Raw genomic sequence first — 19,857 nt, 5'->3', positions numbered from 1 at the left:
GAGTCATCTTTATAGGAAACTGTCTCTTGGCAGGACATTTTTCCTGGTATAGGAACTAATAAGTTAAAAAATTTTTTGCATCATCTGAAGGAACAACAATACTGAAATACCTTTTATTTCCAATACTGCCCACACTGAAAGTAAGACTAAAACAGTGATCCACTTCTATTAATTTTTGAAATTTACTCTCATTTATGTTCACAGAAGTCAAAATTAACTTTAAGATATCAGATTGGTTCTTAGGTAATATATAATTCAACTCTGATTCATGTATAAAAGATATTACTGGCAGTTGTTAAAATTAGGATTCCATCTTTGGCAGCCAATCTAGATACAATTCCACTTAACTTTCTTTTACAAAAGTTTAAAATTGACTGATCAGCCTTAATTCTCTTTCACCTACTTAAAGGTTTTGTATTTCCCTTGGCACTTCTTTTAAAGTGTGATTCTTGTACGTTCTACTAGCATTAGTTCACTAGCTTTTGATCCCTTACATGAAATTTGCTTTGGACAATAATTGTACTGAGTTGCTTCTTCATTTATACTTTTCTTAAAGTGTTTCTAAACTTTGGATTGATTTCTTTTCATTTTGAAACTAAAGTGAAAATATTACAATTATAAATTAATAAAAATTAAAATTATAAATAACTTTTACATTATCAAGTTATGATAATGTAAAATGTGATTCAAATTTAAAAGTAAAAATGAAAATAACTTCAGCAACAGAATGAAAGTCTGCTGGATACTGGTAGTGATCTTTTCATTTAACCACTTGATATGAACTGACTTGGAATGGCCGAGTGTAATAAAAACATCTGTTTACATATGACTGTTTCATTACACTTAAATGAAACACACATCATCATCAAATTCTTGACATGATGATGTACACACACATAGATGTATAAAATAACAAAGAACACGTATTCGATAAGTATTTTGAATTATAATAAAATTTTAACCAATGTATATAATCTGTAAGATACAATACAAAACTCATTTTACTAAAATTAAATAATAACTATGATGCCTTTTCTGTTTAGGATTAGTAAATTAAAAAAATTTTCGGAGACCCCCCCCCCCCCCAATACACACCATCACCTTTGCTTGATGCTACAGCTAACAACAATTTATTATTTTATCCATGACTTAAAGCTGATTTAAAATATAGATCAGATTTATGTTCTGTCAGTACAAATGTCCAAAAGAAAAGAGTAATGTCCCTGAGTTAATATATATATATTTTTAATTGAAATAATATGACAGTGATCTCTCAATTATCTGACCTTCAAAAGAAATGAACCTTCAATTAACTAACCCTTGAAACAGATTCATGAGTCAAGAGACTTCTGGTATAGTATTTCTATATTCTTGTAGGTACGCTTATATGTTGATGATACATAACTGTTAATTTTAAGGAAAGAACAACGTACATTATTATATTAACTAAATAACTTTAATTAATACTTCCAATATTTCAGTAATGTTACATTACCATCTTCAGGGAATATAAAAATTAATGAAATGTGCATGCAGGCACTAACAGTGAGCAAAAATGGCTGAAGAAAACAGCCCCATCTAGTGGGCCAAAATGGGTATTAATCTTGACTGTTTGGCTGATGTTCAAAGAATGCAAGCCTCCCGTATTTGAGGTAATCTCATGCATCCATATTTATTGAGGTTTGGGGAGTTTTTTTAAGGCTGAGACTGATTCTAAGAATAATCTCTCATATTTAAACTTGCTGCGGTGTAGTAAGGAAGCTTTCTTCCAACGTATTTTATGGCAGGTGTCCAAGGCATGGTCAGCAAGTCCTGAGTGGCTATAACGGTGGAAATGGATATAATTCTTATGTTCAGATATCTTGATATTAGCAGTCCTGCCTGTTTGGCCATAGTAAGACAGTTTACAACTACAAGGGACCTGGTAAACTCCAGGTAGGTCTAGAGGAAGTGGCTGATCCTTGGGAGAGCGGATAAGAGATGCCAATTTTTGATATGGTTTGTAACAAGTTGTCAAGTCATATTTTTTTAAGATTTTTGTTAACTTTTCAGAAATACCACGAATATAAGGAATAGTGACAGATTTAGAGTAGTCCTTGTTGTTGGGGGGGGGGGGGTTAACTGGTTTTAATATTTTTTGGATTTTATGGGGGTTGTATCCATTGGCTACAAAGGTGTTAAGAATATGAATAAGTTCAGTAGTAAGGGCATTGTTATCTGAACTGATTAATTTTGCCCTGTTATATAGGGTTTTTATAATCCCATATTGTTGGGAGGGGGGATGGTGTGAATGCTGGTGAATGTATCTACCTATGTGTAGGTTTTCTGTAAACTGAGAAAGCCAGGGATCTATTAGGCTGGTGTGTAATCAGAATATCTAGGAAAGGGAGATTGTTATTGTTTTCTTTTTCTAAGGTAAGCTGGATCCTGGGGTGATGATTGTTTAGGTGTGAAAGGAAGTTTTCGAGTGTGTCTAGGCCATGCGGCCAAATAGCGAACACATCATCTACATAGCGTAGCCAAACAATAGGTTTAAGTGGGGCCGAGTTTAAGGCTTTTTCTTCGAAGGCCCCCATAAAGAAGTTGGCCAGAGGTGGGGAGAGTGGAGAACCCATGGCAGTCCCTTCTATTTGTTTGTAGAATTTTCCTTGCCAAACGAAATAGCCTGAGTTCATGGTCAACTGAAATAGGGCTGAGATATCGGGATGAAATTTGCCTTGGATGAGGTCCAAAGTATCTTTGAGTGGAAATTTGGTGAATAAGGAGGAGACATCAAAATTGACCATTATGTCAGTATGTTGGAGTGAGAGGTTTTCTATACTGGCTTTAAAGTGGGCTGAATTTTTAATGTGTGAAGGTGTGTTGCCAGTATATTGTGTGAGCACTTTGGCTAGTTTGTATGTGGGGGAATTGCTGCCGTCCACAATGGGACATAATGGCACATTATGTTTATGGATTTTTGGAAGTCCGTATATTCTGTGGGGTCTAGAGTTAAAAGGTTTTAGTTTATTAGTAATTTCCACAGCCCAAGAAGTAACCTTCTTAAGGAGCCTATGGAGTGTTCTGATTTGGGAGCTGGTAGGATCATATTCTATAAGGAGGTAAGTAGACCTATATAATAGCAAGGAGAAAAAATACGTTGGAAGAAAGCTTCCTTACTACACTGCAGCAAGTTTAAATATGAGAGATTATTCTTAGAATCAGTCTCAGCTTTAAAAAACTCCCCAAACCTCAATAAATTTGGATGCATGAGACCACCCCAAATATGGGAAGCTTGCATTCTTAGAACATCAGCCCGAACAGCCAAGATTAATACCCAATTTGGCCCACTAGGTGGCACTAGCACTGACTAGAGGCTTAAAGGACTCTAGGACTGACTTCAGTTGTTTTCTTCAGCCATTTTCGCTCACTGTTAGTGCCTGCATGCACATTTCTTTAATTTTTACATTCCCTGACGATGGTAATGTAACATTACCGAAATATTGGAATTATTAATTAAAGTTATTTAGTTAATAGAAGTATTTCTATACTAGAAGAGACTTCTAGTATTTTGAATATAATTTGTACCTTCAGTTCTCCAACCAGCAAATTGTGTTCCCATTCTAGTTGGGTAATTAAGGGATTGCTGTACAAACTATGAAATTATTAGACAATAAAAGAATATAGCTTAGTTATCCAAAGCCTCGAGTATTACCCTACTGCCGAATATCTATAACTGAACCTCTACAATGCATGGCAAAGTGGTAGTGGTGGAGTATACCATGCCATGAAGCCCACTAAAGCTTGGTACAATATAAAGCAAAGAAGGTATAGTGATACCACTGAATGGTGCTATTTTTTGGGGTATTTTCTGCTCACTACTTCAACTCTTCCACTATAACAAACCATTTCTCTTGTGCCAATAGATTACTATAGCAAGCACCTACTATACAGGCAACTCTTGTTAAACAAGAAAACAGCGAAACACAGGGATATCACTGTATTCTATCCAAGGTGTGGGAGCTTCCATGCATGCACCTTGTTTCCTACCCACGTCTTTTGTGTTCAGTGGCTCAGTATCCATTTTGTGTCCCTACTTCCTTATTGTTGTATGCAATATTTGTCTTTATCTGTAAATAACTTCTGCACCCTCTGAGCAAGATGCCTGGCAAAAGAAAAGCGAAAGAAACTACGAGTGAAAAGAAGAATGTGAATAAAGACCAAGTGAAGAAAAGACCTAAGAAATCCTATTATTTAGAGGTAAAGCTGAAAGTTCTGAAACAGTTTGAGAGAGGTAAACATAATGTTGACATTCAAGTAACCAACTCCTTTTGCTGCAATTGGGGATGGTTCAATAGTGTAAGAGTTACTATGTGTTCCACAATCTCAAAATGACTGATGAGGTTGCAGCTGCAGATCATGTTGATACTGAAGAATTTCAAAAAGCAAAGATAGCAGGAGGAGGATACACACCAGAGTTTACAATCAGAAGTTGAAAACTGCCAGTCAAGTTTCAATTGAGAAGTCTTGAAAAAGTAGCCTTCAAGCCACTCATGAGTCACCAACTTCAGCATGCCAGCTAAAGAAGATGTAGTTATGAATATTTTATTTGCACTCTTATGCCTTAATATGTATGAAAAATAGGTTCATTTTCATTAAATTAATCTTGAAAGACCAGAATATCACTCACCCTGGAATGCAACTTCTATTATCCCATGTTATAAGCTTCCCGTTTTATGTGTTTTCGATATATGCAGTGAGAATACAATGCTCATGTATAATGAGAGTTATCTGTATTCTGTTCTTCTGAACGTTACAAAGAGTCAAATGGCCAAAATGTCTGATATAGGTAATGTAAGGCAGTCGTTGTCAGAGGTTAAAAATCTTGAAACTCTGATTTCTATCCCACTTAGTAAAATAAAACTGAGTAAATATTTGAAAACAACATTTGAGAACTCAAGTGACAGTGTTATAGATGACTTGGTATCATTAATGGATAAGGAGTCAGACTTGCCAAATGAGTATGGTCATCTAAATCAACATTCAAGCGGCCTTGATCTGGTTGCTGAAGGCCAACTGTCAGGTGAATGTGTACATACCAGTGTGTTGTCCCTTTCAGTTTCTGATTCTTCAGCTAATTCTCAACTGCAAATCAAAATCTTGGGTAGTGATGACAACAATCCTTTCATCAATTCAGATGAATGTGTGCATACCAGTGTATTGTCCAATTCAGTTTCTGATGCTACAGTTAATTCTCACAAGCCAATCAAAATCTTGGGTAGTGATGACATCAATCCTTTATTTTCTAGTTTTGATATGTCATCTGAGTCAACCATTTCTTCTGTAGTTGCTAGGGATGTCAATCCAGATTACTTAACATCTTTATCATCTTGTGTGTCTATGGTATCACCTCTTGAATCTGATGTCAAGGTAGAAATGAAAGATTATGCAGTCTATTTCACATCTTCTAATGTATCAATCTTCCAATGTATCTAATGTTTTGCCTGTATTAATCGACTCATAAACACCGAAGTTTTAGTGTAATATATGATGATACATCTGGTTTGTCTAATGTCCCAAGTTAAGTGATCATCAAGACTTCACAGTTAGGTGCTATCAGTCTCACAGTAAACATTCCTTTTTTATACAGCCATATCCCAGTGTAACTGATAGAAGCATGCGAAGTAAACTGTGTTGTGCAAGTCTGAGACAAAGGAACTGACATTTTTAAATGACTGTAGTATATTTTATAATATTGATCTGACCAAATTAAATAGTCTATCTTTCAGCATTTCAATATGTTCTAATGTTTTTTAGGGAATAGAAAGTATGGGGGGGGGGATTAAGAATGACAAGGAATGACATATTATTTAGTAACAGATTAAGTGAGTGTGTGCATGGAATAAATAGTGCAGAAATATATACACAGAGATTGCTGAGCGATATACAAAAGAATGTGGGAGAAGATCAGGGACAAAAACAAGCATCAGTGAGGTAAAGGATGTCAAGTTAAAAAGGAGCAGAAAAGATATTGTGCTGTATGGAGATTCTATAATTAAGGGTGTGAAGGATGGTAGAGTAATCCAGGGTCAAAGATTAAGGATATAACTGAGGCTGTGAAATTGCAGAAAGATAGAGCGAGTGAGATTATTGCAGTTATAGGGACAGATGATCTAGGCAGCGAAAGATTTTCTGTGAGACAGGATTTGAAGGATTTAATGATAGCAATGAATGCAAAGAGCGAGTGAAAAGATCATGAGTGTTCTACCAAGATCTGATAGTGATGAATTAAACAGAAGAGCAATTATAGTAAATGGAATGATGTCAAGATTGTGTAAAAGCTTTTGCAAAGAAATCAAACTGAATATTCATTTTATGAATGTCTGGGATGGGTTTGACAAAAGGAAGGAATATTTTAAGAGAGATGGTTTGCACTTAAATGGATTGGGCATTTGGTAGAACATTTATTGATAAAGGATAGAGTAAATGGTCAAAAACAGGGGAAAATGGGATTTGTTAGGGAGGCAGGTGATAGAGTCAGCTGTAAATAGTACTAAGGTCATTAATTGCTGTGAATTTGGGATTAATTGTTCGCAGAAATTTAACAGTATACAGAGTGGGCTAATTCACACACAGGGAGATTATAGGAGTAAGGGAGTATTGCAGTTTACGTATACTAATGCTTGAAGTATTCGGAATAAGTGCGAAGAATTTTTGTCATTACTTAGTACAACTTGGCCAAAAATTATAGGAATTAGTGAGACTTGGTTAACTAAGAATGATATAGTTATAGGGATTGAATGTAAGGGGTACAGTATTTTCAGGCAGGACAAAGATGACAGAATGGGGGGGGGGTACTAATGATAGACGAAGCATTAAAGCCAAAAAAGGTAGAAGTGCCTCAAGGTGACAGGTATGTAGAGGGCAGTTCATTTGAGGCTGTTTGGTGTGAGATAGAGATCAACAAGACGAAATATGTAATCGGTTGTTGCTATAATACAAGGGATATAAGGGAGAATGTAGATAGCATGTATTGGCAAATTAGCACGATGAGTGAAGGTTGAGTAATTATTATGGGGAATTTTAACTTTGGGGTCATAGATTGGGAGAAGGAATGGTCACAAAGAACAAAGGAAATGGAGTTTATACAGTTAAGAGATAACTACCCGAGACAGCATGTAATGGAAAGGAAAAAAGATTCTAGAGTGTTAGATCTGGTCATAACATCAGAGAACATATCAATAAGTAATTTAATTACACTGTCTCCATTTGGTGAAAGCGATCATGTGGTCTTGACCTGGGAGATTGTAAGATGTGCTGAATATTCTGTTAAGAAGAGGTATATGTGGAATTACAAGGCTGGTGATTATGACAAGCTGAGAAGTCAGCTGTCAGCAGTGCTATGGCATGAGAATTTGAAGGGGAGAGATGTTGATGGTGTGTGGGAGATTGTCAAGGAGTATTTAAAGAAAGCTGTATCAGACTATATTCCCAGAGTTAGAAGGAGAAATCAAGTAGGAGTAAGACGGATGAATAATATTATTAAGCAGGAGTTGCAGATAAAGAAAAGGTTGTGGAGGAAGTATAAAGAAAAAGGTGATGAGCATTTCCATGAGCAGTACAAAGTACAGGCAAAGAGAGTAACCTGTATGGTAAGGAAAGCCAAAGCTAATTATGAGAGGAAGCTAGCTGATGAATCCAAAAGAAACCCTAAGGAGTTCTTTATCTATGTAGCAAGTAAAAGGAAGAATAACTATGGAAAGATTACTTTAAAATTGTAGGTGGTAGGGAAATTACAGAAGCAAATCAAATAGTTGAGTTGCTTAGTGATCATTTTGCAAAAATGTACCAACTTGGTTGTGATAGTGCAGTGTCAAATGTGTCATTGACTGATGAGAGTCTAGAGATAGACGAAATAGAGGTGCTTAATATATTAAGAACCTTAATGCTAACACTGCCATTGGGTTAGATGGTATATCGGCCCATGTGTTACGAGAATGTGCAAGAGAATTAGCACCGCCTCTAACCAGGCTGTTTAATTTAAGCCTCAGTTCTGGTAAAGTACCAATAGAGTGGAAAGAGGGGAAAATAATTCCACTGCACAAGGGAGGCTCTAAGACTGAGGTTGCAAATTACAGACCAATCAATATATCTGTAGTGGTGGTTAAGGTTTTGGAGAAATTGGTAAAAATTAGAATTCAGGACAGGGTGGACAGCAATATGATACTTTATAAGAGGCAACGTGGTTTTGTGAAGGGTAGGTCTTGCCTCAGTAACTTGCTTACGTTCTATAATAAAGTAACAGTAGAGTTGGATAAAGGAAATCCTTACTCAGTGATACTGCTGGACTTTTCAAAGGTATTTGACAAGATTCCATACGGAACTCTGTTGCATAAATTAGAGCAAATGGGTATGGATCCGAATCTGGTGATTTGGATTAGAGGATGGCTGGTGGATAGATATCAAAGAGTGGTTTAGGGAGAAGCTGAGTCCAGGAGAAGGCAAGTGACTAGTGGTGTATCTCAAGGCTCAGTGCTTGGTCCTCAATTGTTTAATTTGTGCATCAATGATATTGGGACTACTTTGAAAGAAAATATACACTTGTTTGCTGATGATGCAAAATTAGGAAGAGCGATAGTCAATTCAGATGATGTAAATATCTTGCAGGATGACTTAAATAAGCTGACAGTATGGACTAAGGTAAATGGCTGTCAATTTAATGTGGCTAAGTGTAAGGTGATGCACTTCGGGAGGATGAGATCACATGCTGTTTACTATATTAATGGAACTGAACTGCAAGAAGTTGACGAGGCAAGGGACTTGGGAGTTATTGTGGACAGAGAACTTAATTTTAAAGGGCATATTGCAAAGATTGACAAAACATCACATCAAATTACATGGTGTTGTTGAAGAACACACTAATAAGCAGGGATAAGGATGTTATTGTTCCACTTTATAAGGCATTAATAAGACCGCATTTGGACTACTGCGCACAGATCTGGTCACCTGGATTTCTTGGTGATGAAGAAATGGTGGAGAGGATTCAGAGGCGAGTTATAAAGATTGTTGCAGGTCTGTGGGATGTTCCCTACGAGGATAGATTGAAGATCTGTAGGCTTCAAAAATAGCTGATAGACGTAGGAGAGGACATATGATAGAAGCATATAAATGATTAAAGGTGTGTGGTTAACAAGGGTGTCAGGACTAGATTTTGTGCTTGGAGGGTTGTAAAGGGGTGGAATGCGTTGCCAGAGGTGGTTGTGAATGCTTCGTCTGTGAATGAATTTAAGGAGAAGTATGATAGGTATTGTGTAAATAATGGTTAGTGTGTCACTGTAGGGTCTCCTGCGATGGGTCTTTTGACTCGATGGAGACACCGTTATAATAATAGTACAGCATCATCATCAAAATCCTATTGTTTATCCCCCCCCAAAAAAGAGGTGCAAAGGATAATGATAGTACTGGTGATTAAGTTAAACCATCTGCCTCTATTGAATTATTAACCTTGACATGTATTTCTCTCTTCATCTAATGTAATGATAGCATTATGCACCATGTTATATACACCAGTTTGATATATTTTAGCAAAGTGAGCAAACATTACTTGAACAAATGAATCTGGTTCCATCTGCATTCCATAAAGTTATTCTACCACATCTATTCTTTCTTTTACTTGCAACATAACGATAATATTCAGCAAAGTTTTCATCATCTTCCATACTGATACTTTCTTTTACTTTATGTTGAGCCAATACATGAAAAAAGTTGGATAATCAACCTACAGTACATTAGTACCCTGCATAATTTCTTTTAATACTCCAACTTAGCTTTCTATACAACATTTGTAACTTTTCTGGGCTTGTGCTTTGTGAATTTCATAACTCCTCTCATCCTTATTCTCAGGATATTTCTTCTACGTCTTCTTCTTCTTATGGATCTCTTGCTTAATAAGGTTGAACATCTACTTAATTTCTCTATCTGCTATTAGAACTCTGGGAACACATTAAGATACTTCATTTAAACATCATTTCAAAACTTCCGATGCGCAGCTAATATCCTTCCCATTCAGTAACTGATAACATGGGACCAAAGTATTCTCCTAAGTTATGGCAGAAATGCAAGAAAAAAATTTAGAAGGAAAATTGGCCATTCTGTGTCAGTTTGTATTTGTATTTCAGGTGTCCAAATTACAACTAAAAAAAAATGGTTTTCATCTGGTCTTTCCAATCAAAACTTAACAAATATTCATTGCACTCAAATATCCAGTTATTTTCAGCAGTTGTCAAATATTTAGGTATAATGGTAAGCCAGTAAGTCTGTCATAATTTCTAGCTTTGTTGTTCAGCACAGTCTGTCCTAATTGGAATAGCCAAATATTGTTTGCTACTTCTCAGGTCAGTACTGCATGATCATGATGGCAAAAACAGTTACATTCTGAATGTGACTGTTTCTGACACTATGATTAAAATCTGATGCTCTTTGACCTCTAGTTCCCTCTTTCACATGCTGCCTGAGAAAGTTGTCTCAAAACAGCTCAACAAATTCTCTTTTATTCTTATGAGTTTTCTCTATTATCCAATTAATTATCCAAAAAATTGTGGATAATTTGTCACCCATAATGATTACTCGTTCAGTGCTCATCAGGGTTAATTTGGTGATATATTTCATCATCCCTAGCAACTAAACTACCAGGTGTACAATACATCATCATATTAATTAACATAAGACATTAATTGTTTGGCAAGTTATCTCACTATATATTTCATCATGTCAGCCACCACTTCATGCCAGATACCCTCAAACTTAATGCCATGTGGGACATTATTATTATTATTATTATTGCTTTCTTGAGTTTCTATCCTCACCAAATCAAATCATCTAATATTATTAGTAGTAAACCCCCCCCCCCAACCCCAATCTCTTCTGTCCCTCCTAAAAATACTATACTTCTTACATTTAATTTCAGTTACTGCATCTGACTCTGACCAAGTTTAACCAATGCCAATCTTAGGCCACAACATATATGAGTGACCCAAGATTGGCCGCTCAAATATGTTGGAAACAAATTGTACCCAAGGTCAGTAAAGCAGAAAACAGAATACAAAGGAAATTGTACACTGACAATGGAACGCAAAGGAATGACAAGAGCCACATACGAAGCATCTTCTTTCACTACGTGTTATTCCCGCTTCCTATGCAGGGTCCACGTGTTACTTAGATGCGACTACTTGTTAGTACCACTCCCAACCGACCTGTCACCTAGTCTGCCGCTGGGGAAGGATATATTTTTGACTGTAGAAGCATATGTTCACGGGGCTGGTTTGCCTGCTTGCGGGATGAAAAACGCCAGATAAACTGGCGGAAAAAACCCTACTGCCCAAGACCAAGACCGGCTAACTTGGCTATGCTTGAGGAAGATCCTCAAGTTCCTCACGTCTTCAACGGGAATCGAACCTAGGACACTCATTCCCCAGGCATATCGTTGCGAAGCACAAAGCCACTAGGCTAATCATGCAGACTCACATATGAAGCATACAAAACAATAATATGAAAAAGTACATAAGCAAACAATAATGGATTAGAGCTAGTTGACGAAAGCTTTTTCACTTGATTATAAATTAAATTAAAGATGACAAATTATATTCTAGTTAAACCTTTATCCAAGTGTAAACAAACAATGTTTGTGCATGAAGTATCTTCACGCACAAACTTGTATATAGAGGCTAATGACTTCACATTAATTGCCTTAATATATACATCCTTTCACATACGTATAATGTTATGAAAGGTGTTACACCTTTTCACTACTTGTATACAAAAAATATATGACTTCTGCATTACTTTAGCTTTGGTATCTATTCTGAGTATGGTTCCCACTGATGAGACCTCAATAAAGGTCAAAACTGGTCTGGATAGTGGCCTTTTTCATAATGTATAGCATTATGCACACCCAAAAGGATATACTTTGCATTATGAGATACTAAGGCAATTAATTTGAAGTCATTAGCCTCCATATACAAGTAGCCTAATTGTGAAGATACTTAACATGCAATAATAATAAAATGGATTTAATATAAGAAAGGAGAGAAGCAGAATGGACAGGAGTACATTCAAAGTTTAAAATGATTCAGTACTGCCTGCTGCCAATACAAGAAATTCTTTAATACATGGGAAGGAATTAAAGACAAATTAATGGGGAAGGGGGGAATAGACGATCCCAATAAACCAGCAAAAGCTGGTTGTGCAATAGGGTCAAAAAGCTATAGTTAACCAACTGAATATCAATACCTTCTTATGTATTTATTATATGCCAAGAGTGGGAGTGGTCAATATTTTATTTTACGAAATTCATTATAGTGAACATTTCGTATTAAAATGAACTATTTTTCTTGTCTAATTCAAATAAATGTGAATAGTTAGTCTCATTAATGGTATGTGCGTGTGTATATATACAGTAATTATTCGATTAATGCGTCATTTTTTGATACCAAAATTAGATTAGTGCGCCTATATACAGGGTGTTCGGGATAAATTTGACAGTTTCGTAAGGAAAAAGAAAATCTTCTTTGTATCTATTAAATTTAATGAATTGACAAAAAAACATTACAGGCACAGTTAATTACAATACTATCAACAAGATTTACTCAAAATAACCACCATTAGCATCGATCACAGCTTCAATTCTGCTTCGGAACCTCGAACAAGCTGATGCTACAGTCTCCCTGGGAAGGGCCGCAAAAACTGTTTTAATTTTATCCATTAACTGGGCTTTTGTATTACTGGAAGTGCGATTGGTGTCTTTTTCAACTGCGCCCCATACAAAATAATCCATGGGGTTAAGGTCTGGGGAGTTTGGAGGCCAAACATTTGGACTGGTGAAGTCGTAGAAATTTTCAGACAACCATTTTTGACTTTTCCCAGAGGTGTGGCAAGGGGCCGAATCCTGCTGCCATACATACGGCCTACCATTGGCTACCCTTGTTATCCAGGGCTTGACTACAGTTAGCAACTCCACGAACAAAGCCCGAATTCCAATGCCAGGGTTCTTCAACACCTGTTCCTGCAGATTTGCGAGGAATTCTGCTGTACGAACGCAATCAGATCGTCTGCTAGGGATCTTTCTTCTTGCTACATCCTCGTAGTCACCATTGCAAGTCTCTAGTTCATGCCTGATTGTTTTTACTGTATTCAGGGAGCATTGGGCAGCAGTCGTAATATCCTTATTTTGATGGCGGGCACGAATCATCATGATACAAGTTATTCTCTTCCATGATTCAGGTGGGTTCCAGCTATCCATCCTTTCTGACATCTTGTATATGAATGAAGAAGGGTCCAAACTTTTAAATGAAGAGAAGTGTGTGTTAATACATGTAACTTACGGAAAAATATAATTAATTATAAATATGTCAAATTTATCCCGAACACCCTGTACATCTTAAAAATAAATGTTACAGATTTTAAAAATTTTCCATCTATGCATGTTTATGGCTAACTATTTTAAAAAATCACTCACCAGAATGAAATAATTTAGTTACCGATTTAAAACATTTTACAAAGTTATTTTTAATGGCATACTACACTACTTCCATGTACACTATGTTCCAAATTTTTGCCACCAAAATTTATGTCGTTTGCTATAGTACGCCCACAGATTTGAGACCCTTCGACACTTCTGCACATATCACAAAAAGGAGAATCCATTCCGATAATAGGGTAATCAATCTGTCTTCTGGGATGAGTTGTTTATTATTACACGTCAGAAAATTAACTTCTCTTTTATGATCATTGTAGTTTTTAAAGTGGTAACTATTTTGCTTGTATAACAGTTGGGAAGTTTTATCTATAAAGCATGTGATTTCGCATGTTGGCACCCAATTCGTACGTCCTTCATTTCTTCCCCCCCCTTCAATGATAACATCTAAGAGTTAATTAAATTTCATGCTGAAGAATTGAGTGATTCCGACCTGCTAAATTTAGATGCACAGTGGGAAGATCCCGAAGAATATGAAGGAAATTTAACCACTGATAGTCAGCCAAAAGAGATTTCATAGAAACAATTTGAAAATATTTTTTGCACAATCGAAGTTTTTAAGCAGCAATGCTTAGAGGCCGACCCTGATGAAGAGAGAAGCAGTAAAATTTGCAGAAGAGTAGAAGAGGCAATAGAGCCATACCGTCGGTTGTATGAAAAAAAGAAACAAAATGCCCGCCAAACTACGTTAGCTCAATTCTTTGTTAAGAAGTAGAATAATAAATTTATATTCTGAATATGTTTAATTGTCTTTCAGCTTAATGGTTTTCCTTTAGATAGACCCTAAGACATACCCTAATTCTTTTATAAAAAAAATTAAGAGTCAAAAAAGAAATTTGAGGAACGAATCATACATTTTCCCATAGGTTATTATATTCGATTAGTGCATTTTCAATTAATGAGTCTGTTTTCAAGAATGCATCAGCAAGCGGGCGTCTGCTACAATCTTTCTACGTGCCATATGCATAACACAAGCTGAGACATGCAAAGTGCGGATTTCCCCACTTTGCCAGTTTGTACCGGATGTCCACAAGTGCGGAATACGTTTGCCACTGTTCCTGGTTACGTTAGTAAATTGTTAGTAAAGAGATTTGAAACATATCACTTGTAAAGTCTTGGAAAATTCTTTTGGACCATGAAAGTGGACATTTCAACCTTGAACCCGTGTGTGAAACCAAAGTGGAAGATGAAAACGATAAACTTGTTTCATTGCTCAAAAATGTACCGAGCTGTGGCGATGTCAATGCAGAGGACATTACAGAATGGATGTCAAACGACGAAGTTGATGAAATAACTGACAACAATATTGTGCAAATGGTGACACAGGAGGAAGAAGAAGAGGAGGAGGCATCCTTAGATGACAGGAAAAATCTAATCCCACATTCAAAAGGGTTCAAGACGATTGAGGCAGTGCTGCAGTACATTAGTGAGCAGGAGGAAGCGACGCCAGCTGATATCATCTGCTTGCGGAAGTGGAGAGACATTGCGTCATAGAAGAGGGCTAAAAGGGTGAAGCAGTCTTCTATCAAGGACTTTTTCAAAAACTAAAACTGTAAGTTTTGACTCTTTCATCTTAGGCCCACCTTTTCACATCTGTGTGAAAAGGTAGGGCTAGAACTCTGGCCTATCCAGCTTTTGTGTTATTCGGCCTGCCCTTCCACCACATTAGGCCGGATAGTCGAGAGTCTACTGTATACACAATTTTTTTTTTTTTTTTTTTGAGAATATACACAGAATTGACAAAAATAGAGACAATTAGAGAGAGATTTAATTGGCTATTTGGACTAATACTTCAACGAAAATCGAATGAGGTGATGTGGAGATGGAGCTTCGGTATTTAGTTGCCTATATTCCATCACCAAGTTCTTCCTGCTTGAAAGAATATATATTTCATAAACCCTAGTTGGTATTTGGTGTATGGTTTTGGAGTTATTCTTTATATAACATAGGTATTAGAACAACACTAAATGTATTTTGTATTAGAACAAATACAAACCTGCGTAACCAATGGTTCCAAAAGGGATGCTGAATGTTTACCAACACACCTTACAGCAAATCTTATACAGCGACAGCATCGTTCAATAATTCTAACATCAGCTTGATATTTATTACATGTCTGAGATAAAACAGGCCACAGTTCTTCAATTACTGGTTGACAGGGATGGATTTCCCCATTGCTGGTAGTAGCTGTGGTATGCCTATAATGAAAATAAATAAATAAAACAATATCATTACTGTTAAATTCTATAATTAAAATGATAATTTTAATATAATTTCTGAACGACTACCATGCATTAAACAGTACATAGATGCATTACTAACAATATACCTCTCATTCTTGTCAGCAGAGTGGCAGTCAACAAACTTTATTTTTTCAAATGATGGAAAAACAGGGTATTTTCATATGCACTCAAACAGATGTGTGTTTCTAGCTTAATTTCTAAGTTAATATTATTTTATTTCAGAGACATAAGTAATTCCATATATAAATTAAAAATGCCAAGAAATTATATTCTTGGTTTAATCCTTTATCCAAGAGCATGCAAACAAACTTTGCGAGTGAAGTCACTTCAAAACTGAGCTACTTGTATATAGCGGATAGACTTCACATTAATTGCCTTAGTATTCCATAATGCAATGCACATATCCTTATGGACGTTTATAATTATATGCATTATGGGAAGGGCCACCACATAGATGCAACCTTTATTGAGGTATGTTTAAGCATAGGGGATACCTCTCCAAAAACTCTGAGTGATCTACAAAATCACTCTAAATCTCACTGAGTGATTCTAAAGGATCACTACTAAACTCATTACTATTGACCTGAATCACTCCAGGACACAAGCCTCAGCATGCTTCTCTACTCCCCAGGAAGCAAGTAAACCCAATGTCACACCTTCTTACTAAAATACTCTGGATTAGACATTGATAAATCTCAATAAAGGTCGAAACCGGTCTGGGGTAGTGACCCTTCCTATAATGCATAGAATTATACATGTCTGTAAGGATATGTACATTGCATTATAGGATACTAAGTCAATTGATGTGAAGTCATTAACCACTATCCAAGTATTCCAGTTGTGAAGTGACTTTACATGCAAACTTTGTTTGCATGCACTTGGATAAAGGATTAAACCAAGAAAATAATTTCTTGACATCTTTAATTTATAGTATAACCTATAACCAAGTTAAAAAACCTTTCAACTCTCTCTCTCTATATATATATATATGTATGTGTGTGTGTGTGTGTGCATGTGGAATTGCTTAAGGATCAAAGTCAGATAAACATAGCCTTTTAAGAAATGTGAACTGACCAAGGCTTCTGACTTATTGTCCAATCCTCACCTTCTTGTGGTGCACCCTACTAGTAGGCATCTTCTTGGCTAATGAACAAATGAGGATGGGCTGGAAAGAACCCAATAAGTGTATTCTTATTGGGTGCAATAAAATAATTATGCAACACCTAAAGGTATTGCCTAGTTAAACAAGGCTCACGCAATTTTCAGTAGGGAACCAGAAAGAATCAAAAGTAAGCTACTGGAACAAACTCCAACTCAACATCATCAATATAAGATGCATCAACAAAGGTGTTAGAAGAACTGGAGACCAGGTCGACATAATAAGAGCTGTCAAAACAACGAAGATAAAATCAGGTGAGATTCTTCTAAGAAACATATAAAATTATAGCATATAAACATGCATTCAGGCAATAGTGATCAGGGAAAAGAAGGAGTACCTATAGTTACCAACACTAAATTCGAAGATAATTTTCTTGAATGGTAGGCAATATCAAGTAGAGTGCTATGGACAAACATCAAAAATGGGAAATTAGAAAATGAGACATTGGTGCCTATGGTTTCACAGAAGGATCTACTAAGAAAGAAGTGGAGGAATTTTTTGAGCCATTAGAGGAAGCAGTTGATACAAAAAGTTGGTTCCTGTTGGAGATTATCAAAATCATGAGGTGAATGGCAGAGTAGGAAAATTAGTATTATTTTTTTCTTTTATGTATCTCTCACCTCTTGATAGGTTTTTCTGCAAACCTATGATACATTGGTACCATGGCTGGGCTAAGGATTTTTTATTCTTATTATATATACAGGAATATCTCAATTATCACGATTCTAGATTTATCGCGGCTTATAATTTGATATCAAAATTCCAATTACTGCCCTCCAAATTTGAATTATTGCGGCTGCAAGATGTAGCTCACTACATATGCAACCAGTTCGAGTCGCCACTCTCCAGGTATCGCTCTCTTGTAGTGCTTTGTTTTTACCTGACAATGCTTGCTCACCACTGACCAGTAGCTGTCCGCCTTTGCCTGAAGTACATGTGGATATTTATTTCTCTTCTTATTTACCCCTACAATGAATGCTAAAAGAAACAAGGATGATATCAAGTCTACAGCTACGATAAACAGAAGCCATCTTATGATTGAAATGGAAACGCTATTGCCAGTGTGGATAGAATATTGTAACCTCTTAGTCAAATGACTATAAAAACAAAAGCATTGAATTTGTTTGAAACTTTAAAAATAAAACAATTAGAAAGCGAAAATGATTTGGCATCAGTAGTGGAAGAAACTTTCTCTGCAAGTTCAGGGTGGTTTGATCGGTTCAAAAAGCGATCGAGCATTCATAGTGTTCGTGTACAAGGTGAAATTGCAAGTGCCGATGAAAAAGCGGCAGCTAGTTTTCCTGGTGAATTGTAACAGATCATTGAAGAAGGAAATTATACCGATGATCAGATATTTAATACTGATGAAACAGGCTTATTATGGAAAAAAATGTCCACTAAAACATATTTAACAAAAAATGAAAAATCACAGCCTGGCTACAAAGTTTCGAAGGAGCGTGTAACACTTTTACTATGTGGCAATGCTTCTGGAGATTACAAGATGAAGCCTCTCTTTATTTATTGTTCACAAAATCCTCGCCCGCTTAGAAGTTTAGATAAAATTTTTCTTCCTGTTCATTGGAGAGTCAATAGAAAAGCTTGGATGACAAAAACTATTTTTGAGGATTGGTTTAAAAACTGTTTTTGTCCTGAAGCTGAAAGGTACTGCAAATCATTAAATCTTGATTTTAAAATCTTGTTGATATTAGATAATGCACCTAGTCATCCAACAGCACTGAATGATTTGCACGAAAACGTAAAAGTTATTTATTTACCACCTAATACCACTTCCACCATTCAGTCAATGGATCAAGGTGTAATCGCATCTTTTAAGGCATATTACCTACAAAGAACTTTTTCACAAGCAATAGAAAAGACTACAGGAGATGAAGCTATGACTTTGACAGAATTCTGGAAGGCATTCAATATCAAAAATTGCATTGAGAATAACGTCTAGCAACCTGAGAGCGGCGTGGCAAATGATTTTAAAGGATTTGAAAATGAAGTAACCAGTGTTATCAATGACATAACTAAGCTTGGCTTCGATCTAGGACTAAAAGAAATTGAAAACAGTGATGTTCAGGACCTGCTTCAGTCACATGATAAGGAGCTAGATGATGAAGACCTAATTAACCTCGAGAGAGAACATGCTTACGATGCTCAAATCGATGATAATGACGAACAAATTGACGTGGCACCGAAGGAATTTACCCTCAAAGAAATGGATGAAATGTTTAGAATTGTTGAAAATTTTAAAGAAAAATAAATCTTGAACGGCAATCCTAATCTCGAGTGAAAGTTCGTCAAGAAATTGAAAATTCCATCTGTTGCTACTGAGTTCTATACGAAGAAAAAAGAAAGAAAAAATTCCACCAGACAACTCTACACCAATTTTTATCCAAGAAAGAATAATTGTATGTACTCCTTATATATAAATAAAGATCAAAGAATAATCTTGTTTTCTAAATGAACCTCCATTTTTTATTTCATATATAAAATTTAATTAATAGAGTTGAAAAAGCCTTGGCAACGATCACCCAATTTACACACATTATTTATCCTGATTATCGCGGATTCGATTATTGCAGTATTTTTCGTGGCAACAATAACCGCGATAATCGAGGTATTCCTGTATATACAGGGTGTTCGGGATAAATTTGACATATTTATAATTAATTATATTTTTCCGTAAGTTACATGTATTAACACACACTTCTTTTCATTTAAAAGTTTGGACCCTTCTTCATTCATATACAAGATGTCAGAAAGGATGGATAGCTGGAACCCACCTGAATCATGGAAGAGAATAACTTGTATCATGATGATTCGTGCCCGCCATCAAAATAAGGATATTACGACTGCTGCCCAATGCTCCCTGAATACAGTAAAAACAATCAGGCATGAACTAGAGACTTGCAATGGTGACTACGAGGATGTAGCAAGAA

General features: G+C 36.0%; 1 protein-coding gene across 1 annotated transcript in view; it reads right to left on the bottom strand.

The window, feature by feature from the left end:
• Tnpo-SR (transportin 3) overlaps positions 1–19,857 on the bottom strand; it is a 605,621-nt gene that overhangs the window by 160,299 nt on the left and 425,465 nt on the right. Inside the window, exon 19 of the mRNA XM_090405918.1 lies at positions 15,507–15,708. Coding sequence (XP_090262044.1) covers positions 15,507–15,708 — 202 coding nt within the window. The remainder of the gene's footprint in view (positions 1–15,506; positions 15,709–19,857) is intronic.

Source organism: Typopeltis vanoorti, chromosome 16 (assembly GCF_054136105.1).
Source record: "Typopeltis vanoorti isolate ZY-2024b chromosome 16, IOZ_Tvanoo_1.0, whole genome shotgun sequence".
In the NCBI taxonomy this organism is placed as follows: domain Eukaryota; kingdom Metazoa; phylum Arthropoda; class Arachnida; order Uropygi; family Thelyphonidae; genus Typopeltis; species Typopeltis vanoorti.
The sequence above is the reverse complement of the archived record's forward strand: the minus strand, read 5'-3'. Positions and strand labels throughout refer to the sequence as shown.